Genomic DNA, 19,785 nt, shown 5'->3' with positions numbered 1-19,785 from the left:
CGTCAAACAAGTTAAAGATTAGCAAGTTTGGCCAATAACTCTGCTTTCGATTAGCGCATCTTCCGTTCAATTGCTTCAAGCTCAAAACTTTAACAGAAGATTCTTCTATTCTCGCGAGAGGAATCGAGACAACTAGCAAAGTTATGCGCTATCTGAGAACTTTTATCAAAGTGAAGCGAATTGAGAGCATAAATATTTGGGTGTTGTACAAATGCTGTGAAAGGATTTGTGCTCAATCTTAAGAGATTATGGAAATGAAAGTGAAAAGGCAGTCTCAGTGTGGGGCTTTTCGTCTTCTAAAAGGATTTTCTCAGATTGAAAGAAAACAATATGCAAGAAAGATACATTTCAATCGATTTTCACCAGAAGTTGCATTCTTCTTCTGTGTTGTTTTAATTGAAAAACTTCTTTGTAAAACTCAAAATGCGGATTTGTGCTTTTTTATATAAGTTAGATCCGAATTGGTGTTCCGCTGTGCTCTTGTAACTTTCCATTCTGGATAATCCAAACACTGCCACTCTCAGCTTCTCGCATGATCTCAAGACAGGCTTCAGATACTTTGTCGGCACTGGAAGAGAGATGATGAACTTCACGAAGAACACGCTAGAAATCTCAGGAAATCTCACCTTTGCAAAACATACGAAGCTGAAAGTGCTTTCATAGCGTCTTCGCTCATCTCGAAGAAAAAGGGTTCCTTGAAAGTCTGATCAACGAGCGGAGTTTCCGTACCTCCGGGACAAAGTGTGAGAAACTTGATGCCCATTTTGTCACGTCCATGAGCCAAAGATCGCGTGAAGACGACAACAGCGTGCTTCGTTGCGCCATAAGTTGGCATATAACTCAGCGGACAGACTCCAGCTATTGAGGAGATATTGACAATCACACCACCTCTTCCCTTTCCCTTGTCCTTCCTCATGTGCTCAATGGCGATGAGAGTTGATCCAATAACGCCACAAAGATTCACTTCCACAACCTTTCTGTAGATGTTCTCATTGAAAATTCCCGCGCAATTCACCACAATGTCCAGACTCTTGACTTCCTTCACGAACTCTGCGTAGCACTTTTCCAGCTGCTCATGAGAACTCACGTCCACTTGGAAATATCTGATCTTGGCATTACTGAACTTCTTCCTCCATTCATTGACTATCGCGGGTTCTTCTGAATGCATATCGAGCACAGCCACATTCTCGATCCCATTCTTCAGGAGATCCTCACAAATTGCAGCACCAATTCCTCCAGTTCCGCCTGTGATCAAAGCACTCTTGTTGGAAAAAGACATGATTATTGAACTACGAATGAAAAGTACTGAGTATTCAATTCAAAGTAGAGCAGCTTTTATATAAATTGTTAGTCAGACACAGTCAATTAGAAAAACATTAATGTTGCTTTTCGCGTCAAAGTCCAAGGTTGTATGGGTTTTATAATAGATTTGAACTCACTTTTACGCGGGTAAACAGCTTTTTATAATCCATATTTTTAGAACATTCTTAATATAATTTTGTTAGAAAAGTTGTTAACACTTTTAATTCATGTGTGTCATTGAGAGATAAGGAATATTTTGTGTATTGCGCTTTTTGTGTTCTGCAGAATTTTTCCTCTTCACACAATTTGTTCCATACAGTCTTGTATTTCCAGCCTCTGACATGGTGATTAAACATTCTTAGAAAAGCAATTTGTGTCGGAAGCAATTGAATTTGCCCGAGGAAAAATCACCTTCCTAAGCGATTTACCAACTTCATTAAACTTATTTTTAAATAATGAAACTTTGACTGCACAAACGCGGCGTTTAAAGGGAGGATGAAAAAATTGCGAATCAGTGCAAAAACATCACTTTCTTTGCCAAGTCTTCTCACCCAAAGCAACATGAGATAAACAGCAATTTTATATCTGAGCAACTAATAAATAAATTGTGAGATGGGAAGAGAAAGTTTCTGTGCTGACGAAGATGGTGTCTCAATATCTAGGGATGGATTTTGCATTTGAACGCCTAGCATAAAAGATTCGTGACATTTTTTTCCACTCCTTGACTCCACTTTGTGGCGTCCTTAATATTCAGAACTTGTCATGGACGAAATATTCAAATCTTACCTTCAAAAGCCCCCAGAAAACAATATTCTCGGCTCCGAATCGATTATAAAGTTTTATTGGTTAAGTTTTTTGTCGGGGATTAGGTGGATGTTTTTCACGTGAGCTGCAAAATAGGGAATATAAATGGCTGGAAGGGAAGGAATCCGTGTCGCGGGAAATCACACGAGAGGCGCAGAGGAAATCTGCAAATTTGAAATTTAATGCCTCGTAAAATTATTTTCGGGTGAAACCTTCACTTCCACTTTGTTTTTCAATTTGACGCACGATGCTGAATTTTCTTCTGCGAGACCTTTTTTTCCTCCACCGCGTGGCCGGAATTGAGATGAAATACGAAACTTATTTTCTCGGTGTTTACACAACATTGGGTGAAATATCTCAATTGCTCCTTGATGTATTCAAGAGAATACCCTAGACATTCCTCGTGTGGAAGTTGCAGGAATTTCCAGTGTGGAAATGTAATTGTTTCCGAAAGACTATCTGGAATGTGTTCGGAGGGTGGGAAGCTGAGGGTGGTCGTAATGTAGTCCGTCTGAGAGTAGGACTAAATTAGTGCACAGACGAGAAACTTTGCAGATTCCCTCTTGTTGCCGCCTCTGCAACTCTGTCGTGTCTTTGGAGAATTTTTCAATTTCGTGCTCTTGTCTCGGCTGTACTTCATGGATAAGAAAGAATGTTGAAGATAATTGACTGAAATTAATAGTTTTCGAATGCATTTGGTGCGTTTTTCACGCGATTTTTAGCACTATCGATCAGAAGTTGAGCAAATATCGTCGTGTTCACAATGATCACAAAAGATCTTCCGCAAAATTGAGTGAAAATCGTTATCGTGGAATAGGCTTAAACACATATGAGTGAATATGGCTTTGCAATACTTCAATTTGGGTCCGACGATATGCCATCGACATATATTCTACATGTATATAACTCACCAGTGATTTAATTGCATAATACGTGAATGAGTCTCTGGAGAGCATGTTTGAACTAACACACAGCGAATAGTGTGGGAACTGTATTCAATTGTGTTGATGAGAGTTGGAGATTCATGTGGTCACGAAATTAACAGAATAAACATACAAAATTTCATGCAAATGAGGCGAGTGCGAAATTGTGGTGATCATCTGCAAATTTTCCAGCCACTCTCACTCAGCACACCTTTCTGGAAAAGGTAGAGCTTTCTGGTGACGACTCTGGGGACTCAATTGGAGACGCAAACGCCGAGTGGGTGGTTTGTGAGGGTGTTCCGCTTGTCAAACATTACAGCGCAACCAAACATTGAACCACCGAGGGACCTGTTGTCAAATACACATTGACGCAAAATGGCGACAAATTAGATAATTCCCAATTACCAATAATATACAATTGCATGTTTGCCTGCTAAAGACTTAAATTTCACGAGGCCGGGATTAATTAAATGCAAACATTTGAGGGTGGACTTGAAGGTGAGCGTGTGTGTGTGTGGAAGTTCAGAGGAAAATTGTTAGTTTGGCAGAACCAAACAAAGAGCATAAATTTCACTAGGATAGCAAGCATGATAATGCAAAGTCTGTTGTGTAAACTAAATCGCCTTTATCCTTGCCTTTATCTGTAGAGTTTGAGGAAACTTTAAGAACTGCTTTGTGCATTTTTCGCTGAGAGCTTAACATTTTTTCTTCTCCTACGCGTGTTCAATTGAATGCATAAATTCCATAATCGGCACTCAAGAATAATGTGACAAATTGAAAATTTTTACTCTATAGTATACACTTTATTGGCTCGTTTACCCCAACTCCGCGTGAGCAATCTTTCACCCTCAATCCGAGTCAATGGAAAGAATTGCCGGGGGCGAAATTTCCTCAATGGCATCCCTTCAAGAGCACCATTATTCCGCCATCCGTGGAGTAAGTTTGAATTGCGTGACGCACCGTCGATTCAAAAGCACACGACATAAGCAATCGCTCAGTTTAGCTTGTGGGTGAGCTAGAAATGTATCAAAATTTACCAAACTCGATTTGCAGCTAAAAGGACGTTGATTGTTTGATTACTGAGAAATTTGTGAACGGATATCATTTATTGTGCGTTCCTCGGAAATTCATTGGAATACTCTCAATTATTGTATGTTTTAATCAGAATAATGAGGTTATCGTAGACCAATTCTATGATATCGATGGCATACTGGAAGTCTATATGATTGAAAGAGTCCAGCGGTACACGGAAGGTTCCAATAAGGCTTCCAAGTTGATCTCGCAGATGCTCAACATCAACAACTTCTGCCAACCAATCGTTGGCGCCGTAGTGAAGAGCAATAGGAGCCGTGATTTGAGATAAAGGATAATTCGGTGGATCTGTGGAACCATATTTTTCCATATTGCCAATTGGTCCATGATCAAACTGGCAAAATTGTCCAGAGTTAATAAGTTGTGCATAGTGAAGAAGCTGACGAGTCGCAGCTCCAGCAGGAGAATTATGCATGATGGCAGAAAGTTGTGACTGCAAATGCACAGTAAATGCGGATTTGCAGATTCTAAGTAATTGAGTGGTTAAAAAAATTACCCGGTTTAATTGTTCTGAATCATATCCTGCTATTAGGAACAATGCATTAGAGCACACTTCTTGGACAGGCGATTCATCCCTGCACACCAATTCGCCCCCCATCTGCATCATTTGGGTACTGGGAGCGAACTCATTAATGCCAAGCAAGATTGTTATCAAATCTGAGAAGAAAATACCAGACAAAGAATAATTAAAATGAGAATTTTGTGATATAATTATATTACACATTAAATATGCATAAAAAGATCTTACCAATAGCATCCACAAACGGAGCAACTGCTCTAATGAATGGACTTTTCAAATGTTCACAATATGCAACTGGAGCCAAAGCATGAGCTGACTTTATGACATCATTATACTCTGGGCAAAGGCTAAGCATGACGAACAAAGTCGTTGTGCCCTGAGAGTGTCCAACGTAGCTCAGTTTGTTCTGATTCGTCTGCCCCAAAGTGTAGTCAATCATCGCAGGAAGATCGAACACGCCAATCTCGTGCCAGCTGAAGTTCCAGAATTCCTCGCGATCCGGTTCGCGGTCCGGATCAAGAGTTTTGTGGGCTCTAGAGTAAGTGTTTCCCCGAACATTTCCCAACCAAACATCGTAGTCTGCATCAGCGAGAAGATAAGCAAGCGCTCGTTCTGGGCCAATAACCACCCAGTCTGCAGACGAGCCCAGAAGTCCGTGTTGCAGGAAAGCCACAGGCTTACCCGGAGCGGGTCCAGATCCTTCAGCTCGTCCGTGGGGAATTCGGTGCATGGTGAGGAGATATCCGTCTGCGGTCTGGACGACGTGCGATTCGACAGGGTATTCATACCATTCAATCATTTCCGTCTAACGAATGAAATATTCACATTTGACACTGTCCCAAAATGCACATTCAACTTATGCACACTGACCGCAGAGAGAGAATTCAGGTCTTGGCCATCTTGCAAATGGGCTGAAGACTGAGCTGGAGGATCTTGACTGAACACCACAGCAGCCACAAATAGCAAAACACCCAAAATACGTAACATTGTGAATAGGATTTCACTTCACCACTTTATCCAAAATTTCACTTTGAACTGCGAATTCGCCAAGTGGTCCTTATATATTCGCATCTTATCGCACAGAAATGAATGCATAAAGGGGGAGATATTGTGATATTGTGACAAATTGTGAAAGTGAAGCGGAGCGGTAAACAGAATGCAGCAAAATATTATCTCTCCCTTGGAATATATCTAAATACTTACTTTGACTTTTCGGCGTGACCGATAGCGAGAATTTTTGCATGTTCTTTTGTCAGTTTTGTCATAAAAACAATTTAAGCTATTAAGTTTTCCGCATTTTTATACACAAAGATAATGAAGCGGAAGGAATGACGGCGAGTAAAAGACGCGTCTAGACTTGAAGAATATAATTGAACAACTCCAATTGATTACATTGTGCATACGCTTTTATGAGCTTGACATATTTTGGCGTTCCAAAATTAACAAATAGGAAATTTAAGAACCATAAAAATACCATTTTCGTCATATTCAGCCTCCCTGAATCCATTCTTGTCTATTTTGTCAAGTTAGACATCTTGCACGATCACAGACGGAGTGGACTTAGGCCGAGCTCAAGTGGTGATAGGGTTTTTATCAATCTCTTCTCCTCCCTCCGAATGGTGAGCGCCTCTCCCCTATCTTTTCCATTTATCTACGCGCACAGTGCTTTGCTCAACCAGGGAAATTTTACAGCGATGAAAGCTTTTAATAGAAAAGCTTTCGCATTGAATTGCATGTATGACACGTAATCTCTGGCACTGTGGATGGAGAATTCATTTTTGGCAAACATTAGCGCTCGAGGGAGTCATTATCCTTGGTGTAATTTCGTATTGAAATTCTTCTGTGACTCTTCAGTGGAAATTCCCGTGTGGAAATATTCCTCCTTCACTTTGTTAACAGAGTCATATCTATGTATGAACTGCGTGTTGGGGATGAGGTTGAAAATTTCACGTTGAATTTAGCAATTCTTTCGAGGGTGCGGCGTTTCTAATTAAAATATTATTCGTACCAGAAATTGGACCACAAAACACGACTCATGGTATGTCATTTTCATCTCATTCTCTCTCTCTCTCCCTTTTCCCACCAATAAATGCGCCTCTTGTATGTGAATTTTCAGTACATTTCTTCCTCACCAAGGGAACTTATTATGGCACCATTTCGAGCATCTTTCCTGGGCACATCTTAGCCACATTCCTGGTGATGTAATTAAAGGTTTTCTGGCTGGTGCAAAAAGGATGACTTTTCACACTCTCTCGCCTCACACCCAATTTGAAGAGATGGCATTCAAGACACTTTGGCACGAAGAGGAAATGTTTATGGGGGTGAATTTGTTGATTTTCTTGTCATTTCTCTGCCACCTTTCAGCCACGGGAAGGGCGCAATGGGGCTCTCAAGAGGGGTTATGGTTTCTTATTTTAATGCGTTTTAATTTTCCCCCCTCTCAGCATTAGATTCTTTCGCTCGCCTTATCGCTCTCATTCTCACCCACAAATGACTGTGGAATGAAGAGATTAATTTCGCATACAAACACAGAATTTTGCCATTCGGTTCATCCCAGAGTTTTATCAACTGATTTGTGATAAGGCTCACTAGTTGAATTACTGACTCTTCTATTTATATGCAATTGCAATGAATAACTTTGCTGCTGTTTTTCCAATGCTACTCGACTGAGGAGAAGAGCAAAAACATCCCGAGCATTGGGATGTGCGGAGATGGGAAAAGAAGTGTTGGGGATAAAGTGAATGCGCAAAATTCCACAATATCCCACCAGAGTATATTTAATGTTGATTATTTGCATATTTTCCGTGGCATGAGAACAACACATAAGCCAGTACCAGAGAGGAGATTTGTTCATTGAATGGTTCAGCGCAACCAGCACATCTACCGGAGTCAACTGGAAGTTGTGTGTGAGTCGAGAGTGGTTGGAAAATGTGCATTTGGGCAACAAATAAAATGTCATATTGTGAAAGTTTTCCGCAACAGTGTAAATAGATGCTGAGAGTGTTGTGAAAACTATTAATTGTAAAACATTATGATTTTAGCGAGTAAAATTTGATGATGTGTGCTTGCAACTTTTAATTAATACTCCACCAGTTCTGGTCGTCACTTGTGGCGGAGAGAATGTAGCATCATTGGACAATGCTTCAATCTGAATGTGCCACACTTGTATGGCAGACGGGAAGGTAAGTCAGCAGGAAAGTGTGGTAATTGGACGCAGTTTCAGTGTGAAACAAGGACCATTGTGACAACTTGCATTGGCAACACTCTGACCTAAAAAATTGTGTTTTATGTCAAAAACTCCGGTTCAACTGATACATCAAGCTTGGTAATTTTTATAATTTGCTGTAGAAACTCTCATGAACAACATATCTCTTTGTAATTTCAGGCACAGTCGCGCATCCGGCTATAGCCATGCAAATGTCCAGTTCTTTCTTAAGAATCTTCAGGATGTTCTCAACGCCTGTCTGTCCATCGACTGCCAATCCCCAAATTGCAGGTCTTCCCACGAACACCAACTTCGCGCCCAGAGCCAAAGCCTTGAAGACATCCGTTCCTTGTCGAATTCCGCCGTCCATCATCACGGTCACGCGGTCTCCCACGGCGGCCACGACTTCAGGCAGAGCCTCAATCGACGCCGGCACACCATCGATCTGTCTTGCCCCGTGATTCGACACAATGATGCCCTGACAGCCGCATCGGACTGCGCTGAGAGCGTCCTCGGCTGTTAGAATTCCCTTGGCAATGACCGGAAGCTTGGTGAACTTCACCAGCCACTTGAGATCCTCCCAAGTAATGGAATCGTCAAATTGCTTGTTGACGTACTCCATGAGCCCGGATCCTTCCTTAGAATGTCGCACTCCTGTCGCCTTCTCGCCGACAAAATTGGCCAGTTGCAGATGACTCGGCAGGCTGAATTTGTTCCGGATGTCGGATCGGCGCAGTCCAAAGAGTGGAGCGTCGACTGTCAAGACGATAGCCTTAAAACCACCTTTCTCAGCTCGTCTCACGAGGCTCTGCGTGAGCTCCCTAAAAGCAGACACAGAGATTAGGCGATTTGAACAAAGATCTCAGCAATTGAGTTAACCTGTCCCTGTAGATGTACAGCTGAAACCACTTATTGCTCTCCGGCGTGGCCGCAGCGACTTCCTCAATTGATGACGTCGCGATGGTGCTGAGCGTGAAGAGCACTCCAGATGAAGCTGCAGCCCTGGCATTGGCCACTTCGCCATCCGGATGAGCCATTCTTTGCATTGCTGTGGGCGCAATTGCAATTGGCGTGTCTAAGTCGAGACCCATAACGCTGGTTCTTGTTGTTCTCTTGGAGACATCTTTCATGAAAGTCGGTCTAATCCGGATTCTGCAATGAAGCACACTAATGAAATTCCTTCTCCACAGCTTCTACGCACTGTGGCAACTCACTTATCAAATGCAGATTCGTTGAGACGCAGAGAATACTCATTACCAGCTCCGCTTTTATAGTAGTCCAGAGGGCTTTTCGGAAGCAACTTCCAAGCCCTTTCTTTGTAGTCTTCCAAACTTGCCAGTTCCATGTCTCACACTGCACTGAAGAGTTCTCACAATTACAAAGTCAATATTAGTCTCCACAGTCATTATGTCTGTTAGATAAGCTGTGAATTTATAACCTACTTTATCTAGTTGTGTATAATAGTGAATTTGGAGGTGAACAGCTTACGTAAAGAGCGTTGAAAATCTTGCTGGTATTTGGAATATCATTTGTATGTCGTTGTATGTTTTCTATTTTATTAATATTAGAGAAGATGATCAGAAATGAACATAATTTCAGCAATATCTTTATCACGCACTGATAAGATTTTACTTCACTTGAGATAAGGCCCATTAATGGTCGAATGATAATTTGTTGTCATCTGAAGTATGATTATTACGTCGATGGACTTTAAATGCTTTAAGCTTCTTCTTACGCTTTTTCATAACTCGTTATAAAAGACACACAGTTTAAGGGGAGGAGGGAAAAACTATCCTTATATTGTATGCAAAAATAGAGCTATTAGATGTGAAAAGTGTGAGACATAAAGTTGTTCACACGCCATTTCAGATGCTCGTCCGGTGCTTTTGAGGGACGAGGTCGAGCTTATATTCCCTTTATCCGCAGCACTTTGGCTCTTCTTCCTGTGTTGTTTTCCGTTCCCAAAAAAGGCAATGGGACACTTTTGATGCGAGAGAGCGCTGAAATTGTCTGGGACATCTTTCAAAGTGTATGGAGACGAAATGGCATGTATAAATGGAATGAAATGGTGTAAAAATTTGCCAGAAATTGATGGCAATCACTTGGTAAGGCGGGAAAATTGAGATACATTTTCGGTGTGGAGGAGAAAAGGGAGAGAGACTTCCTCAAAGGATGGAGTTTTTCCCACCGCCACACACACACACCCTTCTCAAGGGGGAAACTCAAGAGGGAAGCATTTTAGAGTGTGGGTGGGTTTTAGATTTTAGCCAGAAGGCATTGGTGGAAAATTTCCAATGGATTCTCATGGATGCAGAGAGTGAAAATAAAATGATAGTCATTAAAAAAGTTAAATTGCCTAACGTGAAAGTTATCTTCAGTGTATTTGCAACATTTTCCACTCTTCAATGGCTTTGAGCTACGACACCATTACACACTTGATAAAGCATTTTCACGATCTCTGGAGGAGACGACAAAGTACACAAGCAGGCGGAGAGGATGGAACAACTTTTGCATCTCCTTTGCTCGTGGGTGAAAGTGTTGGGCTGATGCTCATATGCTCCCCAGCAGCTCCTCGCATTGGGCAGACACCATCGTAATCCATAGGTTTTGCTGACTTTGCCACCGGAGTTGAGAGTATCTCGCGGAAACTTCTCTCCTTGGCTCTAAACCTCTTTTTATCCCATGTCGCCATTGTCCCAGAATGTGAGCTTTTTCTCTGCGCGGGGTGAGAAATTGTGGAGGGAACCTCAGAACCTTTCACGCCGCGGGCAAAAATACCCTGGCAGATGAAAGTGGATGAAGGGATTTTCTCATTCTTCCCCCTGTTTTTGTCAAGCCCACTCTCGCCTTCGAGTGAATCAGTTTTATGACGCTTCTCGCTCGGATTCTCCTTGTCAAACTACAATCTCAACAGATGCAGCGAAAATCCAGGGCCAACGGGTGCAAGTGAACAAAATATTCTACTTTATCCACTCTCTGGTGTGTGCAAAGATGCCATGACAGAATTTTTTCGGCAAACTTTATCGCCCTTATTGACAAAATTCTCACGCAATCACATTATAGAGCGAAAGGTGGGAAGTTTGCAAAAGTGCAAATCAATTAATGTGAATTTTCCACTAATTTCTCGTTGTAGGGAAATTTCATGGCACTGGACTCAAGATGAGGAATCAATGAAATTTCCCAGAGCGTCAACTGCAGTTTGAACACAGGAGCAAATAAAATTTCTTTGGTGTTCCACTTTCAGCGCGGAAACGTTGAAAATTGGTTAATTGAGAATGCACTTTGCTTCACGTTTCACAGAAAATTCCCTGGAAATTAATTAAGAGCTCACCTTTTGCCTCGTCTCTGTACTCTCAATATGCCTTTGATATATGTAAATCGTAGAGAGGAAAAGCATGAATTCGCCCTCAAAATCCGCTAAATATAAGACGCTAAGCATATGACAAGAAGGAAAGCTGCACGAAATTAGATAGACAATTAATATTTAGAATGTTAGCAGAGGATTGTGTTAATGTCTCAAGTTGATCACACTTTTTCGGAGTTAGCAGGAGCATCACATTGTCCTTTCATGAGCTGATGAAGTCGGAAAAGAGGAGAATTGCTGTGATATCAACTGCCCTGTCGCATCTCCATTATGAGCTGTGAAATGGACGCTCACTGTCTCTGTGCTTAGGCGAAAAATCTGTGGTGATATATCTTGAAAATTCCCAGTGCTGCTGGAAAATTCACAAGCCGGGCGAGGCCATGGGAATTGCGGGACAGGCGGAAAAAAGCGAGTGTCCAGAGAGAGTTGGGCGGAGGTGGAGAACTTTAAATTTAGATTTGTGTTGCACAGCACAATCCCATTCCACACGGTCGTAAATCTCGGCATCTGGCCGCGTCCGAGGGGGAGCTTCAAGCCATGGGAAATTCTAAACAAGCCATAAACACCTTTGTCCGAGGATGTTTCAATTCGGCACACTTGGAAGCTCCTCTCATTGGGCCATTTCGTGCTCATTGCGATAGTTTTGTCTGGCCACTATCGGGCCATCTTTTTTCCACCTCGCAGCCAACATCCCTTCGGCTGTGGCCAACTTCACCACTTTTCAGGCGGGAGAATCAAGTATTTATGACCATTATAAAACCTCTGGTCGATTTTCAGCTACAAATCGCTCGGATTTAAATCACTTTACAGGAAAAAAGCATTTACACTGCACGAGTGCAATTGCTCCGTATGCTGTATCTACAATTGTATAGCCTATGTTTCAATTGAACTGGAACAGCTCTGCCTCTCTCTCTCTCTCTTCCGCTCTTTTCAGTGATGATGAGACAGTGGAAATGGCTGCGAAGGAAAACCAATGGTGGCAAATTTAGGAAAAGACTCCTTTCCATATCGGATTAATTGAATTTCATGCTGCAATCCACTTTAATACTACAAATTCATGCCACTCAGCCTTTTATGAGGAGCTAGAGGAAGAGTTCAATATCAATTCACTTCCTCTGTCCACTGATATCACAGGGAAAATTAATAGAAAAATATCAAATCATGTATCAATTGTCAGCAAATCAATTTATACGTTTTCTCAGAAAGTGGGAGTTTCTGTTGTGTAAAGCATCTCCGAAGGACAATCGGATTTTTATAAAAATAGCAAGAATAAAAAAATGTTATTGCATTACATATTGGAATTCTATGGGGAGAAAATTGAATTGTGCCAGAGAAATTATGTATCTCCAATGTCTGTCTGGGCGGATATTTTCTAAAAATGATACACACAAGCAAAATATCGCCTCTCATTTCTCTTCAGCACACCATTGTGAGATAAAATTGTGTGCAATTTGGGGTGTATTTTGTGTTTCCATGCCATGAAATTGCAATCTATAATTTAAATTTTCATTTCATGTAAGTATTCTGTCTGGTAGTCTCGCAGCGTTGGAGCATTTTTCAACATTGTGCGCGCCCAAAACAGAAAGAAAGGCGCGCAATCTTATGTTAAAGCAACACACATTCATTTTGCAGATTTCTCTCACTGTCTATGCAATATTTATTTCACTGAGCGCGATACATTTATACGAGAAATTTATTTATGATGTGTAAAATATGACGACGAGGGTCGCTGCATTATTTTTTATCTTATTTATGAGTCCCTCTCCTTCCCTGTCGAATCAATAAGACCTTTCTCACCCGCGCCTGCATTGGGAGGAATTCCTCTGTGGTGGTCGTTTGGTGCTGTGCCAAAAAATGATGCCATTTGCGATGCAGCAGAAATAAAAATGGGGCAAAAATGCAAACAACTTTATCTCTTCATTGGGCACGCCGAACAGCCAGTGTGAGCTCTCAAAGGGATCTGCCAGTTATCCACTTGATATCTCCTTTGCTCTCCAACTGATACCATGATTTCACCCTCCGCTCGTTCACACTCAAATATTATTTATTGGGATACCATGGATAGGAATAAGAATGGTGATGAGAGTCACTTTGAATACATCACAATTCCATATAATATTTGTGAGCAAGCGAAAGAGAGCTTCGCAGAGCAATTCGTTTCGCACTGCCCAAAAGGGTCTGTCATTGCGGAGAAAGGCAGTGTTTCTCAGCAAGTATCTCAAACACTAGTTAGATAGATAAGAACTTATTTTATTTGCAAGGATATGTGACCAACAATTAAACAGAATTTGGTAAATATTCGGAAGTTCAGAAGACATAATAATAATAAAATCCATGATTAAAAGGAATTTTCCTCTTTCGCTACCAAATAACGAATGATCCTAGAATCTCCTATAAACTTTTATCTCTGTTTTTCAAAAACACACTTTCCTCAGTACTTGGAAAATCTTCTTGATTGACCCTTTCTGGTGAATTCTCCTTTCTCGCATCGTCAAATTGGGTGAGTGTTGAGAGATGAAAGTTCAAAAAGATATGTTGGAAGGGCAGAGAGAAGACAGAGAGATAAAATGTTGTATTTCATACACATCACGTATGTTTTTTGTACATTTGAGTGATAAACTTTTGAATTATGACATCACTATATTATTGTAACGTGCGAATGAATGAAGGTGCAAGTCCCTTTTGGCCCTTTCGCTCGGCGCTGTCCCCAAATTCCCCTTCGCACACCCGCGCAAGGAGCTGCCTGGGAATGTGAGAAATGCGCCCGAGGAATGGAAGATGATCATTTTGTGGATATGTTATGAAGCGTGTTATTGATAAACGACAGAGACACTATAAAATATTGCACGGAGCAGAAGACAGCGATGTGCGACGAAGAGGAGCATTTTCATGAGATCATAGGTGATGAGGGGGAGTGGGGGTGAATATTGAAAGACATTTTTTTCTTCTCACTCTGGGAAACACATGCAAAATTCTCCAACATTTGTCGCAGGCAATAAAATTTGATGGCAATTTCAATGATGATGAATATTTCGTTTTATTGGCCACTTTTACTGTTTCACAATTTCATCCTCTATCTTCTTCTTCTTCTTCATAATTTAGCCTCCGCCACAAGCCATAAACTATATATTTTACTCCTCCTCAGGACATACATATGTATTATGTATGTGTGCACATAAGTGGATTGTGTGCGGAGTATGAAAAATACAGCGCTGAAAGCGGATGAATATTTGTTAATAAATGCAATTGAGTTTGAAATTGGGAATGAGTTTTGCAATTATTGTCAGTATATTGATACTTGATTATAACATGGAGTAGAAATTTAATTAAAACTGAAAATAATAAAAGCTACACAGGCCCTGTCATTTATATCCACTGACGTCCTCTTTACTCTTTAAATTTTCGCATTTTAGTGTGCGCGGTTATTTGCAATGATGGTGACTCAGGGTGAATGGTAATAATGTGTTTTAATGCAATATGTTTGATTACAGTGCATTTTGGGCGTGCGTGTGTGTGTGAAGAGGGCTGGAAAAATTTTAATTACCCCCGCATTATTGTGTGCTTCAAATCTGTCATTATGGCATCGCGATGGTGAATTTTGGGGCTAATTTTTTGCACGCGTCCTCGAAATGCGTGTGTGTTTTGTATGTATGAAAATTTTTCACTCTCTCAAACACTATCATCAACATTGTGCGATGCCATTCTCCCATGGCCCCAAAAACTCATCTCTCCATGGCATATTCGCCCAGAATTCAACAAATATTTGCCCTCTGGTTGCTGTTGGTCATTTTTCAAAAGTGTCAACGGCACAAGTTCATAATCAATCATAGTTTATGAGGCTGCAACTATATATTACACCCAACATTATTGTGGTCTTGTTTCCAACACAAAACACACCGCCAGCAAAAACACTTGAGCGTGAGCGCAACATGAGAAGGTGGCACAATTCAAGTGAGTGAAAAGTTCAGTGAGAAAAAGCTTGAAGCTTTTATTGCCTGTTATATGTTTGCTTCTTCCTTCCGCCAACCTAATAGTTGTGCTTTTATTGTACTTCGGAGAGACAATGATGACAAATGTATCGATGATGTATTAATCCCCTGAAACACTTTTAAGGCTGACTGTGAAGACTTAAAGTCTGATGTCTTTAACAGGACATTCCATGATTTTGCCACTATCGATAACCCACACACTTCCGGACTTTCCCTCCTGAATGTACTTCAGCGCCGCTTTGCCAACGTCCTCGCAACTGTAAGAGAAATGACAATATCATCCAAAGATTCTGAGAACTGTGTTTCAATGTGTTACGTCTGCAAAACGAGAAGACTTCTGACAGTGTCTTCCAGCCCTTTTGTCGGCATGAATGCCAATTTGAAGCAATTATTGTACAAATCCGTGTCAGTGGTTCCCGGACAGAGGCTGAGGAATCTGATGCCCAGAAAGTCACGCTTGTGATCCATGGCTCGAGTGAAGGCAATAACGCCGTGTTTCGTGGCACAATAAGTCGGCGCCATGCCGAATGGCTCAAGACCAGCAATTGAGGCAATATTGAGAATAACTCCACCTTTGCCTTTCCCGTTCGCTCTCATATGCTCAATAGCGACGATGGTTGACAGAATAACTCCACCCAAATTCACATCCACCACTCTTTTGGCGATGTTCTCATTGAAGATCCCCGCGCAATTCACCACAACGTCCAAGTTCTTGGCCTCTTTCACGAATTCTGCATAGCATTTCTCCAATTCCTCCTGCGAAGTCACATCCACTCGATAATACTTCACAGTGACTCCGGGGAATTTCTTCCTCCACTCCTGGACAATGGATGGTTCCTCTGGACTGATATCCAGAACGGCGAGAATCTTAATCCCATTTTTGAGGAGTTCCTCAACGATTGCAGATCCAATGCCTCCACTTCCACCGGTAACCAGAGCACTTTTTGGAGCAAAAGACATTTCTCCACTTCACTGCGCAACTTCTTGAAGCAAACTAAGTACAATCACGCAGATGAATAGCTGTATAGTCCAAGATTAAATGACTTTGACATTCACATAATCCTCGGTTATCATTTTTTTTATTATCACAAGTACTTTCTAAACATACTTATGGTGAAAACACAGCATTTGTAATTTGTAATTTGTCCGCGATCATCTCTTTCTTCCCCTCGCGTTTCGTGTATTTTCTTTCCTACTCTGTCAGCGTCCGACTCTGACATGTCGAGACAGCCACTGTGCGAGTAGGAAAGAAAATACACGAAACGCGAGGGGAAGAAAGAGATGATCGCGGACAAATTACAAATTACAAATGCTGTGTTTTCACCATTATCAACAGATTGTGATGTCTGTAATTGTTACAACGTCAATTTTTCTGCGTTTATGGAAGATTCCGATGAGTTTTAATAAGTATAAATTTCAGGGAAGGTAAAAGGCTATTACCAAGAAATTATAGATTATAAGAGCTTACAACTTATCAGTTCTATTGTGAGATATGCATTTCGCTCTGCGATAAGTTATCTGTATGTACAAAAATAAACTAACTAGTGAAATCTCATTGCAACGGCTTACATTCGCGGGAATTCCAAAGAATTTCACAGTCAGAATTGAACTGCGAGTCGAAGAAGTCGGTAAAATGTCTATTCTCGGTCAAAGTGCGTTGGTGACAGGCGGAACTGGCGCGATTGGTGGGGCCATTTGCGAGGAGCTCCTCAAGAGCGGAGTGAAGCATCTTGCGGCCCTCGATCTTAGCGCAGCAGAGCCCAAAGTTGTCACCGAATGGAGGCAAAAATTCCCTTCGGCGTCCGTGAAATACTTCCAAGTGGACGTGAGTTCTCATGAGCAGCTGGAAAAGTGCTACGCAGAGTTCGTGAAGGAAATCAAGAGTCTGGACATCGTGGTGAATTGCGCTGGAACTTTCGATGAGAAGATCTACAGAAAGGTTGTGGAAGTGAATCTTTGCGGCGTTATTGGATCAACTCTCATTGCTCTTGAGCACATGAGGAAGGATAAAGGCAACGGAAAAGGCGGGATGATCCTCAACATTTCGTCTGTTGCTGGCATAACACCAGTGAGTGTTATGCCAACTTACTGCGCAACGAAGCACGGCGTTTCTGCTTTCACGAGGGCTTTGGCTCACGAACGCGAATATTTGGGCATCAAATTCTTCGTTCTTTGTCCAGCTGGAACTCAATCACAAATGTACGATAAAGTCATTAAGCCTGAATTCTCCTTCATGTCGAGCGAAGCAAAGCTAGATATGTTGAAAAAAAGTTTTCCAGATCAAAGCCCAGCAGAAGTTGGAAAAGCGTCAGTGCAAATCATGCAAAACGGCAAAAGCGGAAGTGTTTGGATGGTTGAAAATGGAAAAACGATCGAAGTTACATTGCCCGAAATACAATTTTAACAACTTTTGGTAGAAGTAATAGATTGTTTATAGAACAGAAATTAAATAAAATATTGCAAATAACCATTTTTTTTTATCATATAATTCTTATCGTATCTTATTAAGCCTTGGGTGATCTGAGTCATTTTCTTAGATTATCTTTTAATGCCTTCGAAGTCGACTTTGTAAATTGGTTCTTAGCAAATTGACTCCCAAAATTGCACAAGATAATTATTGAGGAAGATTTTGTAGGTATTTGAAGTCACTTTTGCGATCAACAAGTTGTGAGATTCATTCAGAAGAATGTCTCTTAATGGAATTTACAAAATATTTGCCTTCTTTCCGGTGAACTTTGGGTGTAGCGGATGGCATGAAATTTTCCCATAAAGAGCGATAGCATGAAAAGTTGTCTGATGGCTTGCCACAAACTGCGGTGGCAAAAAGCACGTTGCAAATTCATTAGAAATTTGTCTGAATTACCTGTAAAGTGTTTCAGCTATTAAATTATACTTGAGATTTTCATGTGAGAGGAATTAATTTTGACACTAAGAAGGTGCCAAAAAGCACCGCGCGCAACACTCAGCAATATTGTATATAATCATTATTAATATTAACGAGAACATTGCCAGCATTCATCATGTCTCAACCTCTCCGGTGGCTTTGTCGGCGAAGCAGTGCCCGCCAGGAGGGCGCGCGGAGTCTGTATCCGCGAGAAGGAAAAACCACAAACAACCCGCAGTTTAGCAGCACAAAAGCCAACACACGGTTATTAAGTGAATAATATTACAGCGTAAATTTGCCAAGGGGTGAGAAGCACAATCCATGACACAGCGAGAGCTTCCCAGACCACATTCCGTGCGCCTGAAGATGTGTTGATTGCGAAAAAAACTCCCCAGTGACGCCGAGGAGGATGGAAAATGAGCGCGCTGCTGGAATTAATTTCAATTATCCCCCTTGACTTTTCTACACGCGCAGGAAAAATTAAATTACGCGCCTTATTAAGTGGCAATGGAGGAGCTTTAACTCGCATCAAATTGCATTGCGCTGCATTCCTGCGTCAGATGCGAGGTGCGGAAGAGGTGGGCAGAAAGAATCCCTGAAGATTCACCATAGCTATTTGCTCAGCCCTGCACGAGGGAAAATGAAGGTATTTCTATCACATCGAAGTATATTCTCCCTTATGTGTATATAGAGCATTATATCGAGAAATATTTCACCCTAATAAATGCAGGAATCTCAATTGATTTGATCCCATTGAGACGTCAATTTATTTGGACGAGACGAATGGGAAATGGAGAGAAATCTTATATTAAATCCCTCTGCACTCTCTTAACAATCTTTTCAACTATTTCCCCCCGCCCCACAAGTCGACGAGTGGATGGAGAAGGAAAAATCAATGGCATATGCAAATGGGAACATTTGCCCATTCGCAAAAAAGTACACACTCCTCTCGTTTCGCCATAAATCTCGACAGAGGAAATAATGAATATTTTCTGTCTGAGAAAACAAGCGTTGAAAAAGCCCCGAGATTAAAGTGACTTTTCATCTTCTGGACCGTCTCTCAAAGAGCCCACTTTGTGTCGCACACACAAAAGGATTGACAATTCCAGAAGTTTGAGGCAAAAAATATATAAGGTAAAATGAAATCCACAACATTTCGCTGTCCCTAATCCTATTTCGGATTCCCCATCTAAAGTTCCTTCTTGCCATTGTACATCTGAAAATCAGCAGGTTGGATAACTTTGAGAGATGCGATTCGGAAGTGAGTTACTAACAATTTCATCGTGGGAGGAACAATTCTTTCCAAACTACTCACTCTTGAGTCACTTCCAAGAGTCCACTTGAGAGATCGATAGGAAAAATCCACACAGCCAATTTGCAATTGATTCTCCGTACAATTTATTTTCCTCCTCTTCGCAAATCACACAAATGATATTCCACCATGATATTGTCGCCAATCGATTTACTTCTCAATTGTGAGTGAAGGGAAGATTTTGTGTGAATTTAATCGTCTTAACTGATATTTTAACTTACAAAAGCAATTCGCAGTTTCACTATACGATCAAAAATCCCTTCATATATTTGAATTCTTAGCTAAACCCTGAAACACTAAAATCTCAACTCACTCTTGGACAATTTGCAAAATCCTACAATTTGTTTCACATGCCCAAAGAGACCTTCATTGTGGAATGAAGTGGGTTTC

The 19,785-nt window shown here is 41.2% G+C and overlaps 5 protein-coding genes across 6 annotated transcripts; 1 reads left to right on the top strand and 4 right to left on the bottom strand.

Moving 5' to 3' along the window:
- Positions 1-137: 137 nt before the first annotated feature.
- LOC132259888 (15-hydroxyprostaglandin dehydrogenase [NAD(+)]-like) lies at positions 138-1,305 on the bottom strand. The gene is made up of 2 exons (XM_059757699.1): positions 627-1,305; positions 138-568 (listed from the first exon to the last, which is right to left on the bottom strand). The coding sequence occupies exons 1-2, from the start codon at positions 1,277-1,279 to the stop codon at positions 451-453; spliced, it is 771 nt and encodes a 256-aa protein (XP_059613682.1). The 5' UTR covers positions 1,280-1,305; the 3' UTR covers positions 138-450.
- Positions 1,306-4,170: 2,865 nt separating this feature from the next.
- LOC132259135 (lipase 3-like) lies at positions 4,171-5,440 on the bottom strand. Its single transcript, XM_059756686.1, has 3 exons — positions 4,870-5,440; positions 4,618-4,778; positions 4,171-4,554 (listed from the first exon to the last, which is right to left on the bottom strand). The coding sequence occupies exons 1-3, from the start codon at positions 5,438-5,440 to the stop codon at positions 4,171-4,173; spliced, it is 1,116 nt and encodes a 371-aa protein (XP_059612669.1).
- A 2,504-nt stretch (positions 5,441-7,944) lies between these two features.
- LOC132259799 (uncharacterized) lies at positions 7,945-9,201 on the bottom strand. Its single transcript, XM_059757567.1, has 3 exons — positions 9,061-9,201; positions 8,726-8,998; positions 7,945-8,667 (listed from the first exon to the last, which is right to left on the bottom strand). Exons 1-3 carry the CDS (start codon positions 9,189-9,191, stop codon positions 7,974-7,976), a joined length of 1,098 nt encoding a protein of 365 aa, XP_059613550.1. The 5' UTR covers positions 9,192-9,201; the 3' UTR covers positions 7,945-7,973.
- A 4,968-nt stretch (positions 9,202-14,169) lies between these two features.
- Positions 14,170-16,190, bottom strand: LOC132259448 (alcohol dehydrogenase 1-like). The gene is made up of 2 exons (XM_059757086.1): positions 15,516-16,190; positions 14,170-15,456 (listed from the first exon to the last, which is right to left on the bottom strand). Exons 1-2 carry the CDS (start codon positions 16,157-16,159, stop codon positions 15,339-15,341), a joined length of 762 nt encoding a protein of 253 aa, XP_059613069.1. The 5' UTR covers positions 16,160-16,190; the 3' UTR covers positions 14,170-15,338.
- A 642-nt stretch (positions 16,191-16,832) lies between these two features.
- Positions 16,833-17,635, top strand: LOC132260014 (15-hydroxyprostaglandin dehydrogenase [NAD(+)]-like). Of its 2 annotated transcripts, XM_059757913.1 has the most exons (2): positions 16,833-17,398; positions 17,471-17,635. In XM_059757913.1, exons 1-2 carry the CDS (start codon positions 16,833-16,835, stop codon positions 17,601-17,603), a joined length of 699 nt encoding a protein of 232 aa, XP_059613896.1. In that variant the 3' UTR covers positions 17,604-17,635. The 2 variants fall into 2 exon arrangements, with proteins under 2 accessions (XP_059613896.1, XP_059613895.1); XM_059757912.1 differs by having other exon boundaries at positions 16,833-17,635.
- The last annotated feature ends 2,150 nt before the right edge of the window (positions 17,636-19,785 follow it).

This window comes from Phlebotomus argentipes, unplaced genomic scaffold, assembly GCF_947086385.1.
Source record: "Phlebotomus argentipes unplaced genomic scaffold, Phlebotomus argentipes genome assembly scaffold_18, whole genome shotgun sequence".
Classification (NCBI taxonomy): domain Eukaryota; kingdom Metazoa; phylum Arthropoda; class Insecta; order Diptera; family Psychodidae; genus Phlebotomus; species Phlebotomus argentipes.
This window is presented reverse-complemented; position numbering and strand designations above follow the sequence as displayed.